This window comes from Muscardinus avellanarius (genome assembly GCF_963383645.1).
Source record: "Muscardinus avellanarius genome assembly, chromosome: 7".
Taxonomy (NCBI): domain Eukaryota; kingdom Metazoa; phylum Chordata; class Mammalia; order Rodentia; family Gliridae; genus Muscardinus; species Muscardinus avellanarius.
Window position 1 is genome coordinate 51,501,359 of NC_137793.1, and position 18,545 is coordinate 51,519,903.

The 18,545-nt window shown below is 34.3% G+C and overlaps 1 protein-coding gene across 6 annotated transcripts in view; it reads right to left on the reverse strand.

Moving 5' to 3' along the window:
* The window catches only part of PCDH15 (protocadherin related 15), a gene marked incomplete at both ends in the record, with an annotated part of 813,688 nt that overhangs the window by 344,501 nt on the left and 450,642 nt on the right, over positions 1-18,545 (reverse strand). For all 6 annotated transcript variants that reach the window (XM_080699048.1, XM_080699046.1, XM_080699047.1 and 3 more), the window contains one exon: positions 16,888-17,020. In XM_080699048.1, the coding sequence (XP_080555174.1) occupies positions 16,888-17,020 (133 nt within the window). The remainder of the gene's footprint in view (positions 1-16,887; positions 17,021-18,545) is intronic.

An 18,545-nucleotide genomic window follows, 5' to 3' on the forward strand; every position in this document is an offset into this window, starting at 1 on the left:
TTAAATTAAGACAATAAAGTTTTGCTACCCTTTAAAATGAATTACTTTAGTTTTAGAGAAAGGGATAGGGATCAATTTTGTGGAAAGACTGAGACAGCCTTTATTGCTTGATAAGTTACTTCCATCTCTAAAATTTATTTCTAAATCTGAGCCTTTTTAATAAAATATTTGCTCTTTTGTGTGAGCAGAGGATGTGTGTAAGAGAAGACATACAGATGTAAAGGACGTTTCCCCCTTTATTTTCCTCTTAAAACTTATTGAGTTTTGTGATCTATGCTTTAAAAACTATTCAAAATAATCAAAAGCATATATAATTGAGTTCTTCAGTTTTTAAAGTAGTTCTTCCAATACAAATATTCCCTTTTTATTTTTTATCTAAAATAAATTATTTTCTCAGTTGCAAATCAACTATGTGACACCAGTTACCTGTAGAAACACCATAGGCATTTCTCAAGATCAAATGTGTCTCCTGTTGTTTTTGCTGAAAAACCTGACACTTATTAGTTATTTGTTGAGTGCACTTTAGTAATACCATTTTTGTTTCTCTCTATTTTGCAGAATCTTAGAGAAATAATGGCATATGCATATTTACGTTTTAATCAACAAGAACTGCCAGAATGTGAAGCAATAAACAGCTTCAAGACATGCAATAAATTTGGGTTTATTTTATTTTATTTTTTATATTTATTTTAAAAACAACACAGTGAGACTCGCATATTTCCAAGTTGCTAAAGTTAGGACTGGTGAGTGCTATGGAAGTAGCTTTAGATATTTGCTCAGGCAAATATTTCACATTCAAGCCACAATCCAAATTAGTCCTTTTCTCACTTAACATTAGGGCAGGATGATTTCTTTCTTTCTTTCTTTTTTTTTTTTTTTTTTTTTTTTTTTCCGGTACTGAGGTTGGAACCCGGGGTCATTCTACCTCTGAGCAAGACCCTCAAACCCTATTTTTTATTCCTTATTTTGAAATAGGGTCTTACTGAGTAGCAAAGGGCTTCACTAAGTAGCTGAAGCTGTCCACGAACCATGATCCTCCTGTCTCGGTCTTCCAAATGCTGGAATTGCAAGGGTGCACCACTATGCCCGGCTGTTTTTTTTTTTAAAGGCAGAGATTTTATTAAGGAAAAGTGAGGTTACACATTTAAGGGAGAGTGTGGGCCAGCTTGAGAGCATAAGAGGCCCAAAATAATTTAATTCTATTCAATTAAAAGGGTAAACAAACAAATAATTTTGAGACTGTAGCTTTTTTCCATAATCATATATGAAGTGAAGAAAATGAAACTCACTTGCACTGATCATAATTTTTTGTTGAAAATATATTGAGGTATTCATTTTTATTAGTGAATATTAATTGTACAGAAAGGAGAATTTCACTGTGGCATACTTGTATATACATAAAAGCATGATTTTGTCAATTTGACCCCATTTCCTTCCTTATGCATTGTTCATCTCTTCCTTTGGCCTTCTTCCTCTGTTTTAGTGATCTCCCAGTTGAAAGACCATTTACAAGAAAATGTGAACAAAAGAAGATTTTGCCATTTCCTCAAAGATGAATTCCAAGAGATAAAGAAGTATCAGTTGACTATCATCTAGAGAACTAGAAACAGCCATGCCTCTTAAAAGCTATATAACAGGAATTCTAACACTAACAGGAAGTGGAGAATAATTGAGGGATGTCCTGTGCATTTAGTATGTTTAGTGATATCTCTGACCTCCACTCACTAGTTGTTAGTAAGATATATTTCCTCTTTGTGAAAAACAAAAATAACTAAAAATAACACCGGACTTCTGTTGGGGGGGGGGGCACTTGAATGAGATTCACTGCTATAAATCAATTTTAAAATGTATCATCTGTTACCTAGTCCAATTAAAAACAATACAAAACACAGAATTTGTGAAACTGAGACTATACATAGAATCTGAAACATATGTGCCCTGGATTCAGAGCTATTGCAATTAACTATTCATTGTCATTTTAAAACATATTCACCAACTTCTGTGGTCCTCCCCTGCTCTGCCAATTGGATTTTCAAGGTAGATGAAGACACATATTTTATTTAATGTCAAATGCATTGTTCCCCATATCTTTCCAAATGTTAACATCACAGTGAACAATAGCAATTACATAGCAAAATAGTACAGGTGAAAAAAATTCCATGATTTTAAAAATTAAGAATACACATTTACAGTTCATGTAAACTCAGGAGAATCTTGGGATTATGGAAACAGGTTCAACTACTCAGGAATTCTCATGAAACCTTGAAGCATGATAGATGATTAAGTATTTATGCAAAATTTTTCTTCAGTACTTTGAAAAAAGTCTTGCACTTCTCAATTTGAAAATGATTTAAGCTTGCTGGGTAACAAAGGAGAACTGAAAATCTTTTCTACATCTCCAAACCCAGAAAGCACAGAGTTTCCTTGTGATTTTAGTATATTTTGTGCTACTCGAAGTATTCTAGGTGCTGCCATTTGCTATGGATAAAAATCATTTCAGGGAAATTAGGCTCTTATATAACCATGCTCTGAGATTTCTCCAGATTAAAATTCAAACATTTATAACAATTATGATGGCTATTTGTATAGGAATGTACATAGAAAGTAAACTTCACAGCTGATGAGATGCATGTTATTACATTTCTTGTGTAGAAGCAGAAACTGAATTGCTAAGGATTTTTGGCCTGCTCTGGATCAAACAATAAGAAATTCAGCATGTTAAGCATTAATCTTGATTATTTCAACTTTTCAATACCACAGCTTTTTTTCCTGAGGCAGTAAAATGTGCATGTTCACTGGACCCACTCTGCCTATTAGAATGGTATACATGTGCTATGCAGTCTGGAGGAAGGTTGTGAGACATGGTTCACATGTTCAAGTAGACTCAGATGGCACTATTGCAGGGAGCCTCCTAGTATCCTCATCAACATTTTCCTAAATAAATCCTACTTTGATATGCCTTGTCTTGCATCACTTCACCTACATTTCTGCCAGCACATACATCTTAGTTGAGAAAAGGACAGTAATACATCATAAGGACATGCAATTACTGGAACATTAAAATACCTCTGCTGAAATGTTAAAACAATTCTTAAAATTTGTTCCTTTATTTCTAAATGCATTCACAGTTTTAAAAATATTGTTGTGGAGTTGTTAAGGGGTATTTGGCATATTTCATTACTAGAGAATCCATTTCCTATACTCCTTAATTCTCATTAATTCACCTTAAAGCCACTTGAGCCCAAATAGCTCGTGTCAGAGTCAATGAAGACATGACCATTGTTGTCACCTCTACGACCTTATTACAGAGCCTACCTCAAGTTCTATACCAAGCTAAGCAGCAGAAAAGAGAGAAAAAGCCAGAGACAGATGGCACCATTTAAAACCTTAGTTTTTGCTTTCCTTGAAATCAAATCAACCTGACAGACAACAGATCTTTACTGATTACATAGCATATACTTTAGAAACTGTTCTAGTTACTGAAGGTACAATAGTGAATAATACAAATTTCCTGTGATTTGTGGACAGCAGAGAGTAAAAAGTAAATTAAAACAGTGAGAAATTATAAAATTGTGGAAATTATAAAATCTTAGGATTAATACGTTTTGTTGACTGGAAATAAGAGGGGGGTCTAGAAAAGAGAAAATCCTGAGATGATTTTGAAGGTTTGAGCCTCAAAATTTGAAAACATAAGGGTGATATTTACTGAGTAAAGGGAAATCCAGGAGGATTAGTTGATTTTCTTGAGAGAATGGTATTATTAAGTGTTCCGTATTAGGTATATTAATTTTGAAGTACTATGAAAATATTATGATGCTCATTCCATATCCTCCTTCAAGGAATGAACATTATTTTCTTACATGTTGGAAATGCCGCTTGCTAAGATGCTTCATTTGTCAGTTCTATTTAGAAAAGATCTCATCTTAAGAGAGTCATCTTTTTCAAGGTTGATCTGCATTCTGAAGCAACCTAAATCTTATGATCGATTGATGCCCATACACAAAGCTGAGTTTCCCATGCAGTCAGGTCAACTGAAGACTTAGTTGGGACTGTACTGAAGTTCAACTTCTCCCTATGTCTAATCTTCCTTCCTTCTTTTTTCTTCCATAAGAATTGATTCCAAAAGCATTTCTAATTAGCATCCTTCCAGTGAATCTTTACATGGTTGGAGGCCTGCTTACCTAGAAACCAACCTAAGACAAATGCTTTTTTTAGAATCCAAAGGGAAATGCTGATTTTACAGTTAGACATGAGTCTGGAGTTTAAGGACAAAAGCTAAACTGGAGATGTGGATTAGTAGGTATGACCATATCATAATTTGAATCCATCAATTATATCACTTAGGAACGGGTGTAAACAGGGAAACAAGATGCTAGAAATGTAAGCTTAGAAACTTTTTAAATTGTAAAAGCTCAGGAAATGTAGAAGTTCTCTGCATAAGGACTATGATAGAGAAGCTGGAAAGAAGTGCATTAGGGAAAGAAAGATTTATTTGCTCACAGTTTTTTTTTTTTTTTTTTTTTTTTTTTAGATTTCAGAGTTTCAGTCCATGTTGGGCTGGGTCTACAGAGCTCAGAGCTTGACTGTGGGAAGCAGAGAGAAGGAGGGCATGGGCTATGCTTTCACATCAGGAGGGCAAAAGCAAGAGAAAAACCAAGGAGAGGAAGAATCTGATATAATCCCAAGGCCACTCCCCCAGGAACTCCTTCTTAGCAACCAATACCTGCTTCCTTGTTTCCATGAGGGCTTCATGAACATTCTAAATATAATCCATTACAAATATGAAAGCCAGAGATAAAGAGAAAAAATATCTCAGGAAATCATAGAGAACTGTAAGTTAATTAAATATGTATTTTAAATGAAGAGAAAATGATCAACTTTATAATATCTTGAGGATAGGAAGAGTATGAAGTTTGGCAATGAAACTGTCATTGAGATAACAAAATGGGTCATTTTGAGGTCATGAATGGAGGGAGAATGACCAAGTCTTTCTGCAGAGTAGTAAAATGAACAAATTTGAGAAATTTTAGTATAGAAAAAAAGCACAGAATCTAATAAATAGCCAGAAGGGTTTGTGGGATCAAAGGAGATTTGTTGCTGCCATGCTTTTAATTTTAAGTAATTCTAGAAAATTTGAATCTAGATGGAAATGAACAGGTAGAGCAAGAAATCTTTATGATGTAGAAGGGAAGAAGTCAATTCTGTAACAATAACCTTGGATACAACACACTAGACATGAACATAATTCAGCATAGTATGACTGAGGGTTAGCACAAAGGGCTCAGACTTAGAAGAGGCTGTATTTTAAATTTAGCCGGGCGTGGTGGCACACACTTGCAATCCCCATGCTTGGGAGGCTGAGACAGGATGATCGCACAGGTTTGAAACCAGCCTCAGCTACTTAGTGAGGCTCTCAGCAACTTAGTGAGACCCTGTTTCCAAATAAAATATAAAAAAATGGGTCTGGAAGTATAGCCCAGAGGTAGAAAGCCTCTGGGTTCCACCCCAAGTACCACAAAAAAAAATATATATATATATATATATATATATCTCCTTCAAATTAGGTTGCCAGTCCTGACTTCTATAGGAGTTCACTAGACTGGTGCCATTCTGTAAAGTGATTATTAGAAAAGATGATGAGGTTAACGATATAAATCATTTTAGAAGATTGTATAAAATGATTGATATTAACTTTTGTATCTGTTGATTTTAAAAGCCAAAAAGGGCTTTCTTTTATATGTATGTATGTATGTATGTATGTATGTATGTATGTATTTAGTGGTACTGAGGTTTGAATTCAGGGGCTTTCTCCCTTCCAGGTATATGTACAGCTCTATTTTATTTTTGTTTTGTTTTGAAACAGGATCTTGCTAGATTGCTAAAAATGTCTCTAAATTGGTGAGGCTAGTCTTAAACAGGCATGTGCCATTATGCCTGGCTTAAATTTTTCCTTTTTATCTCATTTTTCTAATGATTCAATTAAATTTACCCTTCATCACAGAAGTTTTGAGAAACACTGATCTAGTTTGCAAATGAAGTGTGTGTGTGTGTGTGTGTGTGTGTGTGTTTGTGCGCGCGCGCGCGTGTGTAGTACTGGGAATTGAACCCAGGGGCATTCTGTCTCCAAGCTATATTCCCCAGCTTTATTTTGTCTTTATTTTGAAACAAGTTTCTTCCTAGGTTGGTGAGAGTCTTCCTATTGCTGAGGCTGTTCTTGAATCTGTGATTATGTCAGCCTCCCAGCTACTGGGATTACAATGCATTGCCTATCTAAACATCTGATGGTGATGTTTAGATAGGTACATGTAGTGCTAACTCTTTTTTACAGAAGTAAAAGCAAAACATGCTATATAGGTTGTAGGTTCTATGACTGTGAGTCTCCCTCTAAACGTTTTTCCCCCTTCTCTTAATCATCTCACCTCATTATTCTTAGCTTGTTTCTCAGGAATAAGGAGGATGTAATACTTTGCATAATAGACTTTAGAGGGCTATAAAAATGTGGTTTATTAGGGTATTTGGTCTCTGACTAAACTACCAAAAGGCTCACCCTAGTGAGTTCACATGGAAGTTCTCACCATAAAAGGGAAAAGGACCCAAGGCACCTCTTGGAGGTCCCACCTGTGGAGTGGATGCACTGCCCTAAACTTCTTTCTGACTAGGGCTGCAGGAAGGTTGCTGATGGAATTTCTCAGCTCTGCTATGTAGGTAACAGTCCTTCCTGATCTGGTGCTGTATATAGTTTTCCTTCATGGTATCAAATTATTTTGTGCTTTTAATTGATATTGCTAACACCAACTTGGATACAGAAAAATTTGCCAGGATGTGTTGCCTTAATATTGCTGGTTTCATACACTGAAGTGAACATTTCTTGTGTTTTGCCTATTTTCTCATATTAAATTATCTTGTAATCTTGATTGTGTGAGAGTGGCTTCATTTTTGCCTATTGATCAGAACCCATTCAGGACACAAATATAGAGACTGGTAGAAATAAGGGTGTGAAGCTATAAAAGTCTTTACTCAAGTTATGGAAACATGGAGTAAGAGAGATGCTAAAATCTCTCCAATTTCTGCCCCTGAGCCCAGTATAAACCACCAAGCTATCATTTATGCAAAGCTGTCTGACCAGCTGTAAGACCTCTGCTCAATGCTCAGTGATATCAGAAAATATTACTTGATATTAATTCAGTTTAATGTCTTAGTTATTTTCAAAAAGGTCTTGACTTCTAGACCTCTTTTTTTTTTTTTTGCTGATGAGGATTGAAACTAGGAGCATTCTATCTCTAAACTACACCCCCAGAAAGATTTATTATTTTTATTTTGTAATGAGGTCTCATTAAGTTCCTGAGAGCCCCACTAAAAGTTGCTGAGGCTGGCTTTAAACCTGCCGTCTTCCCATTTCCTCCTACCAAATACTAGGATTACATGTTTAAGGTGATCACTCTCAGTTTAGACCTCATCAACTTTTTAAAGCTACTGTATCATTCCATTTGAGTAAAAAATAAGGTAACTATTTTTTTTTTGCAGGTCTGGGAATGGAACCCATGGGCATTGAACCTCCAAGCTACAACCCCTGCCCTAAGTTTTATTCTTTATTTTGAAACAGGGTCTCACTGAATAGCTGAGACTGTCTGCGAACTGTGATCCTCTGGTCTCAGCCTCCCTGATGCTGGGATTACAAGTGTGCACCACCACGCCCTACTCTAAGATAAATTTGCATGTAATTCTTATGTATCCTCCCCACTTCTTGTTGAAGTGTAAATCAGAAAAAGAAGTTAAGCCCAACTCCACTAAAAGTGAGCATTTAACTTATAGCCTGAATCTCTTCGAGGGCAAAATCTTACATATTTTTATCATGTTTATTTCCTAGTTTAGTAAGGTGGGGTCCAGAAAAAAACTATTAAGGAAATAGTTATTTTAAATGTACCAATTCTAGAATTCTCCTTTCCCTGATCTCTCTTCCACTTCACTGACTTTTATATCTATGAGCACATGATTATTATGGAAGACTTATACAGAGCTAAGCTGTTCTTTGGGAAGAGGAGATGGATATCTAAATAGAAAATACACGAAATATGTTTTCATCACTGTTGTTGACAGCTTTATGTGCCTAGAAATAAAAATTATTCTTAGTTAATATACATCCCATAGTGTCAATATGGATTAAATTTTTTTTCAAACATGAATATTTCAGAACTTTCGTTCTTCTTTCTTTCTTTCTTCCTTTCTTTCTTTCTTTCTTTCTTTCTTTCTTTCTTTCTTTCTTTCTTTCTTTCCTTCTTTCTTTCTTTCTGTACTAGGGATGGAACTCAGGGGCATTCTACCTCCTAGGCACACTGCCATTCCTATTTTTTATTCTTTATTTTGAAACAGGGTCTCACTGAGTTGCAAAGGGATTCACTAAATAGCTAAGACTGTCCGTGAACTACAGTCCTCCTGTCTCAGCCTCCCAAATGCTGGGATTACAAGCATGCACCTCAACGCCTGGAAGAACATTCGTTTTAAAAAAGAAATAATTTTCACTATGAATATGATTAAATTTTTGCATGGAGCAGATGATTGTCATTTTGAGACAATCTCCCTCCTTTCTGCCCTTCTTTTCTCTCTCCTCTCTCTCTAATCATCTACCTATTCACTCATTCCTCCCATAAATTTATTCTTCCATTTTTCTTTCATTCAAAACATGTTATGTTTTGGAATTATGCAACAAATATCAGTGCTTAATGTATGTGAACTGCTTCCTCTACACACATGATGATATTATTCTTCTGAGACAATATTAACAGTAAAAGAAGTAGCTGAAATCTAATGCAAGAAAATATTAGAAAATGAACATTTCACCAGGCAAACTGAAAACAGAAAAATTAATGAGACTCCCTACCCTTTATCAAAATCAGGGGAAAATGAATAAATCATACAAAATAGGATAAATTATACATTATATTAGTAAAGGGGAAATGGACATCTCTCAGTACTACATTTATCTATAAAGTGACATGATAAAAAAAAGCATGCTCAAACAAAATCTGCTTTGATTATGGAAGAGAAAACCTCCAAATAAAATATATAAAGTGATTTACATAATATAAATGACATTTTAAATTCTGTGGTACCAGCCTGTGATTTATGTACACTGTGTCTGTGCCAGCTATAAAACATTCATGAATCATAAGCTCCTGTATCATCTTTAGGGCAGAAATTCATAAAAAAGCCAAGGAAAAAAAGTTGAAAGAAGCCCTGAAATTTATAGAACACTTCAAAGATGTAAAAAAAAAAACAAATTAGCACCTCTGACAGGACCCAGAAATGTAGAGGGGCATGCTTTACGATAGCTAGCATTTAATTCAAAATTTTCTGGAAAAAAAAATCTATTTTGTATTGAGATCAAGGCAGCAAGAAATTTTCTTCAGGATTAAAAATAATAATTCCTTAAGGCACAGAGGTTAAATTCCACAGCTTTTTGAAATTATTTAGAACATGAGAACAATAGATAAAGATGAAGAAAAAACACACATTGAAAACTAATAAATCATCTGACAGTCATACCCAAGTAATGCATGTTTTGCTTTTTAGATAAACCAAGGTGATAACATCAAACTCCTTGGTCTGTGTCACACAGTTTTGACTCTGAGTTATTTTACCTAATATTGAAGTTTTCAGGAAAGAGAAGTCAAGAATGGGAAAGGGATCAAACTATCAAGCCATTAGTTGACTGAGAGAATAAGAATTGTAAGTAGTGTCTAAATTAATTTTCCCCTGTGTCAAATGGACACAGGGAAAAATTAATTATTGTAATGAATCAGAAAGCAATCACAAGATATGAAAATCAAGAATACTAAAGTAGATATTAGAAAGAAAAATAATGACTAACTACCTAGGTACATCTGCTCTACTACTGAAAGGATCGCTACCAGTGTGAGCTAAGCTGAAGGGACTGAGTAGATCTCATTCATTAGGAAAAGAAGCATAAAACAGTGATTAGTGGACGACTCCAGGGTTAGACAGCTTGCCTTGGAATCTGATTTATGCAATTGGTTTCTACTTGACAATAGAAAAGTTGTTTTGTTTCTCTGTGGAAATATTGAAGATGAGGAAGTTTTTTTTTTTTTTTTTTTTTTTTTTTTTTTTTTTATGGAAACAGGGTCTCCTAAGCCAGTGCACATGGCTGGCTTCAAACCTGTGCTATCCTCCTGTCTCTGCCTCCCAAGCATGGGGATTACAAGTGTGCACCACCACACCCAGCAGAAGATGAGGAAGTTTCAAGTGGTTAGTGTAGCTCCTGACTAATAGTAGCAGTCAATTAAAATTAGATGTTGATTGATACTATCAATAATGATATTGATTTCTTATCTATCTGCCTCTTGGGATTCCAAAGTGTTATTTTGTTCTCTCAATTGCAAGAGATCATTTCTTAGTTGAAAATCTAGAAATCATGAAGATATTTTCTGGAATGGATCCCTTCCCCATATATTTCACTCTATTATCCATCATTTTGTGTCTAGTAATTTTTATTCACGTCTAATATCCTAAATATTATATTAATTAATAAAAACAAGCATAATATTTTTTTCTTTGGAAAATCAAAACAAAAATAATTACCATTAATTAATCACATTTTCATTTCAATCACTATGCAGATTACATGTTATCTTATTTAATCTTTTCTTCTTTACCCCAAAGACAACTTTTCTCTGATTTCCTAAGCTTTTAAAATTTTTCTTTTTCTACATAATAAGGTACATTAGTCTCCTTTATTTTATCAAATATTTGTTAAACAGTGTAGCTAATTTTGCTTCTGATTTTTCTTTTATTTTCTTTTTTTTCTTTTAACAATTTTTTTTATTGAACATAAATAGTATACATTTAAACTATATTTGGTGCCCTCTCCCCCCGCCCCCGTTTTCCCTTCCCCCCTCCCACCAATGGTTGTCCAGGTTAACCATGTCATATTCATAATTTTACACATATTCAGATGTAGACCCTCATTAATCAAGATCAGCTTTCCTCCTCTTCTATCTTTCCATTCAGACTTTGCTGATATTTCCCCTTCATTATCTGGAGTTCCACTGGTATCCTCTGTGTTTCCTAGTTTGGGCATATTAGAGGAAACATATGCACCTTCTCTTTCTGTGCTTGGCTGTCTAATTGATGTAAGATTCTTCTTTAACATGGTTGAATGAAGCCTAATTTTGATTTATATAAAAAAAAGTAATACCAAGCCCTAGAAATAGAAAGATATTTTTATAATCATTAATTTCTAAGAAGGCTTGTTTGCTTTATTATTTATTATTTATTTATTTATTTATTTATTTATCGTGGCACTCAAGATTGAACACAGTGCATTCTACCACAAAGCTACATAATAGGTCCTATTTTTAATTTTTTTTGAAATATGGTCTTAGGATGGCTTTTATACTGCTGTTTCTTTCTCAGTTTCCCCATTGCCAGATAACAAAGATAACATCTGTTTATTAGGGCCAAAGTTATGACCAAATGAAATGACAATTTTTATATATGTTGAAGGGAAATAATTATTTTTTAACATGTTAAGGTGGATTGCATTTGGTAATATATCACAACCCAGGTGAAAATTTTGAAATAAAAAGAAATAATGGTCAACCGGGCGTGGTTACACACGCTTGTAATCCCAGTATTCAGGAGGCTGAGACCACAGGATTGTGGTTCGCTGACAGACTCAGCTACTTAGCAAGACCCTCTGCAACTTAGTGAGACTCTGTTTCAAAATAAAGAATAAAAAATAGGGCAGAGGGTGTAGCTCAGATGTTGAAGGTCCCTGTGTTCCATCCCCAGACATGCAAAAAAATAAAAAATTGTCAAGACATTTTATGGTGGATAATTTGAATTAAGAAAGCCCATTGAAAACTCTGTGAATGGATTACAAAACTGTGGGATATGTCCACAATGGAATTTTACTCAGCCATAAAAAAACCACAATTACATCATTTTCAGGGAAATGGATGGAACTAGGGGGCATTATACTAAGCGAGATTAGTCAGTCACAAAAAATAAGAAATCAGATGCTTACCTTAATATATGAAAGCTAAGGAGAAAGTGGTCATAGGAGGAACTCTAGGTGAAAAAGGAGATCCTATAGAGGAGCAAATAACGCAACCTAACTTAGGGGACTGGAGGGAGGAAGAAGGAAACTCTCTAAAGCATATGATGTACTTAAACAAACATATAGATGTCAACCACTAAGCCAAGCATGGGAAGGAGGGATGGGGAGGAAAAGGGGTGGGTTTTGGGTAGGGGATAACTGGAAGATGTGTGCATGTATCTCTACACAAGTGTTTTTATTTCATTATAATGTATGAATACAATGCACCAATAAAAAATTTAAAAAGAAAAATGATTTATGAAACTTTAATAAATCAGATAATTATGTCTTATTTATTTATTTGCTTATTTATTTACTTTGGTGCAGGTGACAGAACCCAGCAGTGTTCTACTTTTGAGCTACACCCTCAAACCTATTTTGTTTTTTATTTTGAAATAGGGTCTCACTAAATTGCTGAGCCTAACTTTGAACCTGCAATCCTCCAGTCTGAGCCTCCCAAACATTGGGATTACAAATGAGAACTGCCATGCCAAGCTGAAAACTTTAATTTATAATTTATAATTGTTTGCTATTAGAACATTTTCCTAGATGTAAGAAGTGCCATCATTGAAGGGAGGTAAAAACAGAACTGAAGCTGATATACAATGGATTTGCAGTGTTATAAATATATTTTTAGTTGTAAATCGCCAAGATGTTGATATTTGGCATGTATTTATAATATAAGCTAGCTATCCTTACTGAAACAACAAGTAAATAATTTAAAATAAGAAACACTATGATTCAATATTAAGCATCACCATAATAATTAACTTATTTTTTTTTAGGATAAGGATTGATTGTGATGAAGATGGATGATGATGATGATGATGATGATGATGATGATGATACAGGGAAATTTTATGTCTAAGAAAAGAGGATTAAGATAATAGTTTTGGAGTCAATCAATGAAATTATGATTTGTATATAGAGATAATTTGAAAGAAAATTATGTTTTTGTTAGAAAAAAAGAAATATGTGTGTTGAAATATAACATAGTATATATAGAAATATATAGAATATAACATAGTACCATTTTATAGCATTGCCTTGTCTTTCTTGTGATGAAAATAGTGAACATTTCAGAGAGGCAAAGAGGGAAATATAACGTAGTATATTTGTGTTGAAATAGTATATGTGTGTTGAAATATAACATAGTATATATAGAAATATATAGAAATATAACATAGTACCATTTCATAGCATTGCCTTGTCTTTATTGTGATGAAAATAGTGAACGTTTCAGAGAGGAAAAGAGGGAGTCAACACACCATGTTATTGACTTAAAATACTCAAGAAAATTAGCTCCACATCCAGAATGTTCTGGGAAATGCTCGCCCAGCTCAAGAGTGGAAGGCACTAATTTATTTAATTTACCAATTTCTAGGACATACATATGCTCACTATGGTAAATGTCAAGCTGAAAGTTGGGAAGAGACGTGCAGAGCAAGTTCTCATGGTCCTGTGCTATTTGACTTCAAGCACATCACTACAACAGGTTTCCCTGGAAGGTCAGAAGTATATGAAATCATGCTTTTGAGTTAGATCAGATCGTCTCAGGAAGAAACAATTAAACTAATCTAACTAACACTAATCCTGCTCAGCAGGACAGATCTGAGAGTGCAGAATTTTGAGTAATATTTTTCTTTACTAAATGCCATCAATGCAGCAACCATCAAAATAGTTTTAATATGAGAAAAATCCCAGCTTCTTAAACAACTTTTATATGAAATGAAAGGAAAAGAACACAATGAAAAGTGGAAAGAGGAGGAGGAGAAATGAGGACTGCCTTTGGAAAGGAACTCATTTTGATCTCTAAAGTAAAACAGGTTATCTTTAAGCTGGTTTGCTGCTATCTTATAGATTCCCTGTCTTGACCTATGTCTTTCAGCCCTACCAAGTCGGGCCACAGGTTGTAAAGGATGAGGACAGAGAAGCTGCAGACAGCTTCTATTAGAAGCCTTTGGAAGAGTAATTTGATGTAATCTTTTCAACTTTTAGGTCACTAGTTTAAATTCAATCTCAGCTGATCATGAACAAAAGTGAATGATGGTTGGCTTAAAAAAATACCTTGGTGGTGTCAACCTCGCTCTTTCTAATAAGTACTTCCAGGGCAACAGAAAGCCTTTCTTTTGCTTCTACCAGCACAAAGGGTGAATAGAAATGTCATTGTAAGTATTTTTCAGCCTTTGTGTCTGAGAAATCTGATATGAAAAGGCCAACTTCTTTTCATCTTTAACTCACAGCTAGCATTATTCTCCTCTAATATGGTTTCTATCGTTCTGGGGCTATTTGAAAAAGAACCTGGGCCACTTTGTGAGCAAAATTATGTCTTACCTCATAGAAATTATATAAAGGGACATAACTGAGAAAGATTTAAATGTAAAGCATGTTCTTTCTTGAGAAGAATCTTGCAAATCTATGATTTATTCTGTTTTCATTTTTTTCCTTTGTTTTTTTTCAATAAATGAGTTCTTGTAAATTTTAAGAAATTAATTCTTGCCAGGCATGGTGGCTCATGCTTATAATCCCAGCATTCAAGAGGCTAAGACCAGATACTGCAAACAGCCTCAGCTACTTAGTGAGGCCCTCCACAACTTAGTGAGACCCTGTTTCAAAAGTAAAGAATAAAAAAAAAAATTAGGTCAGGGGTGTAGTTCAGAGGTTGAATACCCTTGGGTTCCATCCCCAGACCCACACACACACAAAAAGAAATGAATTCTTATAATTTTATTAAATCCATATTTTAATTTATTTCATTTTATTGTGGCATTTTGAACCCAAAGGCATTTTACCTTGAGCTATACTTCCAGTTCTTTTTATTTTTTATTTAAAAGAGGCTCAATAAGTTGCTGAATGTCTCCCTAACTTAGTGAGGCTGGTCTCAAACCTGTGATTGTTGCCGGGTGTTGTGGAGCATGCTTTTAATCCCAATTCACAAGGTAGAGACTGGAGGATCACAATTCTCAGACACCTTTAGCTACTTAGTGAGGCCCTTCACATTTCAGTGAAACTTTGTTTAAAAAAAAAAGACTAAAAAATAGGGCTGGGGGTGTAGCTTGGAGGTACAATGTCCCTGGGTTCCATCCCCATTACTGCAAAAACAAAACAAAACAAAACAAACCTGTGATCGTGCTATCTCAGTTTATCAAGTACTCGATTTGCTGGCATGCTCCCCCATGCTGGAAAATATATATTTCTTAGTATTTAGTTTTCCTGCTCTGTAGTACTAAAATAGTTTGACTAGGGACTTTTTCCTATTGAAGAAATGGTATTTTAATATTTTTCCACTGAAATATGCCAAATTTTCTTATTACTAATCTTTCTAATTTTGGCAGGCATAGGTAAGGTTTTTTTTTTTTTTTTTTTTTTTTTAGGTACTAGGGATTGAACCCGAGGGCATTCTACCACCAATCTACACCCCCAGCCCTATTTTTTATGCTTTATTTTGCAACAGGGTCTCACTGATTTGTAAAGGGCCTCACTAATTAGTTGAGGCTGTCTGTAAACCCCAATCTTTCTGTCTCAGCTTCCCAAATTCTGAGATTACAAGACTGTACCATCATGTCTGGAATAGATAATTAATGAGATTTGATGGATTGGGCTTTGTTTCAGAAAGGAGAAAATCTAGTCAAAAGATTTGAAGCCATGACATTCACTGTCTACATCTGGAACATGACATTGGTGTGTTTCATTATTTTTACATCACTTTTAATGCAAAAGTTCCATGAAATAATCTTTACTTATTATATGATCTCAATCAGGAATTGATCGATAAGGTGTCAGTGTTCAAATGGATTTGAGCAAGATGCAGCTTATCACCTACTAAATGAATGCTAAGATTTTCTTGGGTTCATTCCATTAAAAGCTCTCCTAAGCTGAAAAGCCAACTTCCTGAATTCTCAGACCAGCAACTGCTTCTATTCCCATGCAACAGAATGGAAATAGAAGAGGAACTGTGCTCTGAGCATTCATAATAAAATAATATGTCATGCTGTGGTTCTTGTGACTGCAGCAGCAAGGACAGTTACTGGCACAATATGAAGCACAATTTGAAGCAGCATATTTTGTTGAAGATACAGTTTAACTGGTCAAATGTACTTTGATCAGGAATATACAGGTAGTGAAAACTCAGTATCATCTTGCAAGTAGCATACATGTACATGAATCTAGAGATGAAAATAGAAATAGGAGCTAATCCTGCCTTTCTCATCTACATGAATAAACCGAGGCCCAGCAATTTTAAGACTGACACATGACCATAGAATAAGGTAAGAGTCTTCAGAATGAGAATGCTGATTATCATCAGCCTTTCAGTCAAATGTTATTTCCCTATACAACGTTGCAGCAAAAATAAATCCAGCTGGGCATAGGCACCCAAGACAGAAAATAATAGTCAGCTGCAGCTTCTTTGGGTTGAATATTACAAAATATTCAAGTGCATGTTTCTAATTCTTTTATTATCTCCTGCAATGATTGCAGCTAATTGCTGCCGGCCAAATGTTAGTTCTTCAATAGTTGTAGTCAATAGAATAAATTAGCTGTGGATACTCTCCATCCATATTACTCTTGCTTTTTTCTCAGATGGGTTTTTCATGCATTAGAATAAGGCAGATATGCAAACTGCCTCCCAAAAATGTGTACAAATATGAATTCATTACTAATAAGACTCACTTTAGAAATACGTTTGTGATCATATATGTGTGCATGGATGGATGGATAGATAGATAGATAGATAGATAGATGATAGATAGATAGATTTCATGGAAGCCTACCTGTAAATTCAGTAAAACAGCACCAATCCTCATGGCTTCACTGATTTCCAAGCTATACATCAGCTGCGGGAAGCGGGGTGGGCTTTGATTATTTGGAGGAAGCACTTCAATATACACTGTACAGATGGAGTGCCTGCAGAGAAAAAGGAATAAGCAAGATGTTTTAAAATCTACAACAAATTTAAAGTTACACCAGAGTCCTTTGTTATTTGTTGGGTTTATGGAAAAATAATTTTTCAAACTTTATAGAAGACAGTAAAATCAGCATGAAAGGATGGAAAAATAAGGGCTCCTGCTCAAATATAATAATTTTATGAAATTATATTAGTAAAAGAAAAAGAATTGCTTCCAGTACCAATTTTTCCTACTTAGATTAATAGTGAAAATTTAAAAGGAATGACTGTACACAAATGCTAATAAACTAGCTTGCCTTGACTTTTGGCTTTATATTTTTAATGTTTTTTTAAATAGTAAAAGTATTCTATACACATCTTGTAATTGTAGCTGTGCTTTGGGCTCGCTTCCTATTAAACTAGCAGAGAGAATATTGATTAAAAACACAAGTAAAAACAAATTATGGTCTTTGTTTTAATAGTTCTATTGCTGACATGAATAGTTTAATGGAAGTCTATGCCAAGAGTCAAGATTAAGAGGTGTATCTTGTGTAAAACAGTTGTAAACAAACTAAACAAGTTTTAAAACTTCTTTGAAAAATATACTACAAAAAGCTAAAGTTGAATTTAATTATAGCCTTACTTGACATAGAAATTTCTTGAAGAATAAGAACAACTTGATTATTAAAAGCAATAAAACATTAGCATTGACAGAATCAAGATTTTTATATCTCTAAACTTGTACATATTTTTGTAATGAAAACTAAAGAAACAAGAAGTTCAAGGTTAATAAACAAGAAACACTAAATAAGTAGATAATCAAGATGTGAAGATTTATAAAAAAGATAGTTCTTGAAGTGCATATATATTTTATACAAACATATCACCCTTATCAGAAATGTATGCCTTAAATACTATTTTAACAAAATTAATTTTTTAAGTTTAAAACACACTATTTTTAATTTATTTTTATTTTGCAGTACTGAGGTTGGAACCCAGGGGTATTCGTTTTTTGAGCTACACCCCCAGTCCTATTTTTTATTCTTTATTTGAAACAGGGTCTCACTGAGTTGCAAACGGCATAACTAAGTAGCTGAGGCTGTCCATGAACTGTGATCCTCCTGAGTCAGCCTCCCAAATGCTGGGATCACAAGCATCCACCACCATGCCCAGCTCTCTTTTTAAAATACTTTTATTGGTACAATGTTGCTTATTACATCATGATAAGATTCAAAATGATAAAACCTACATGGACACATTGCTTGGTGTATTTTTCTTCATATACCATCCCCTCTTCTTTTTCTCCCTATCTATACATGCTCATGAGATTGGTAGTGAAACATTGTATGGACATAACCTTATTTGAACTATTCCCTTTCTCAATACTGTTAGTTTTAATTTTTATTAAAAGGTTTGGTCACAAAACTACATATTTCTTTAGGATTAACTAAACCATTCTACTTAAAAAAATTTAAGTGAAATATATATTATGAACATTGAATTTTGATGTTATAGATTGTCACTTTATCTAATGCATGAATTGAA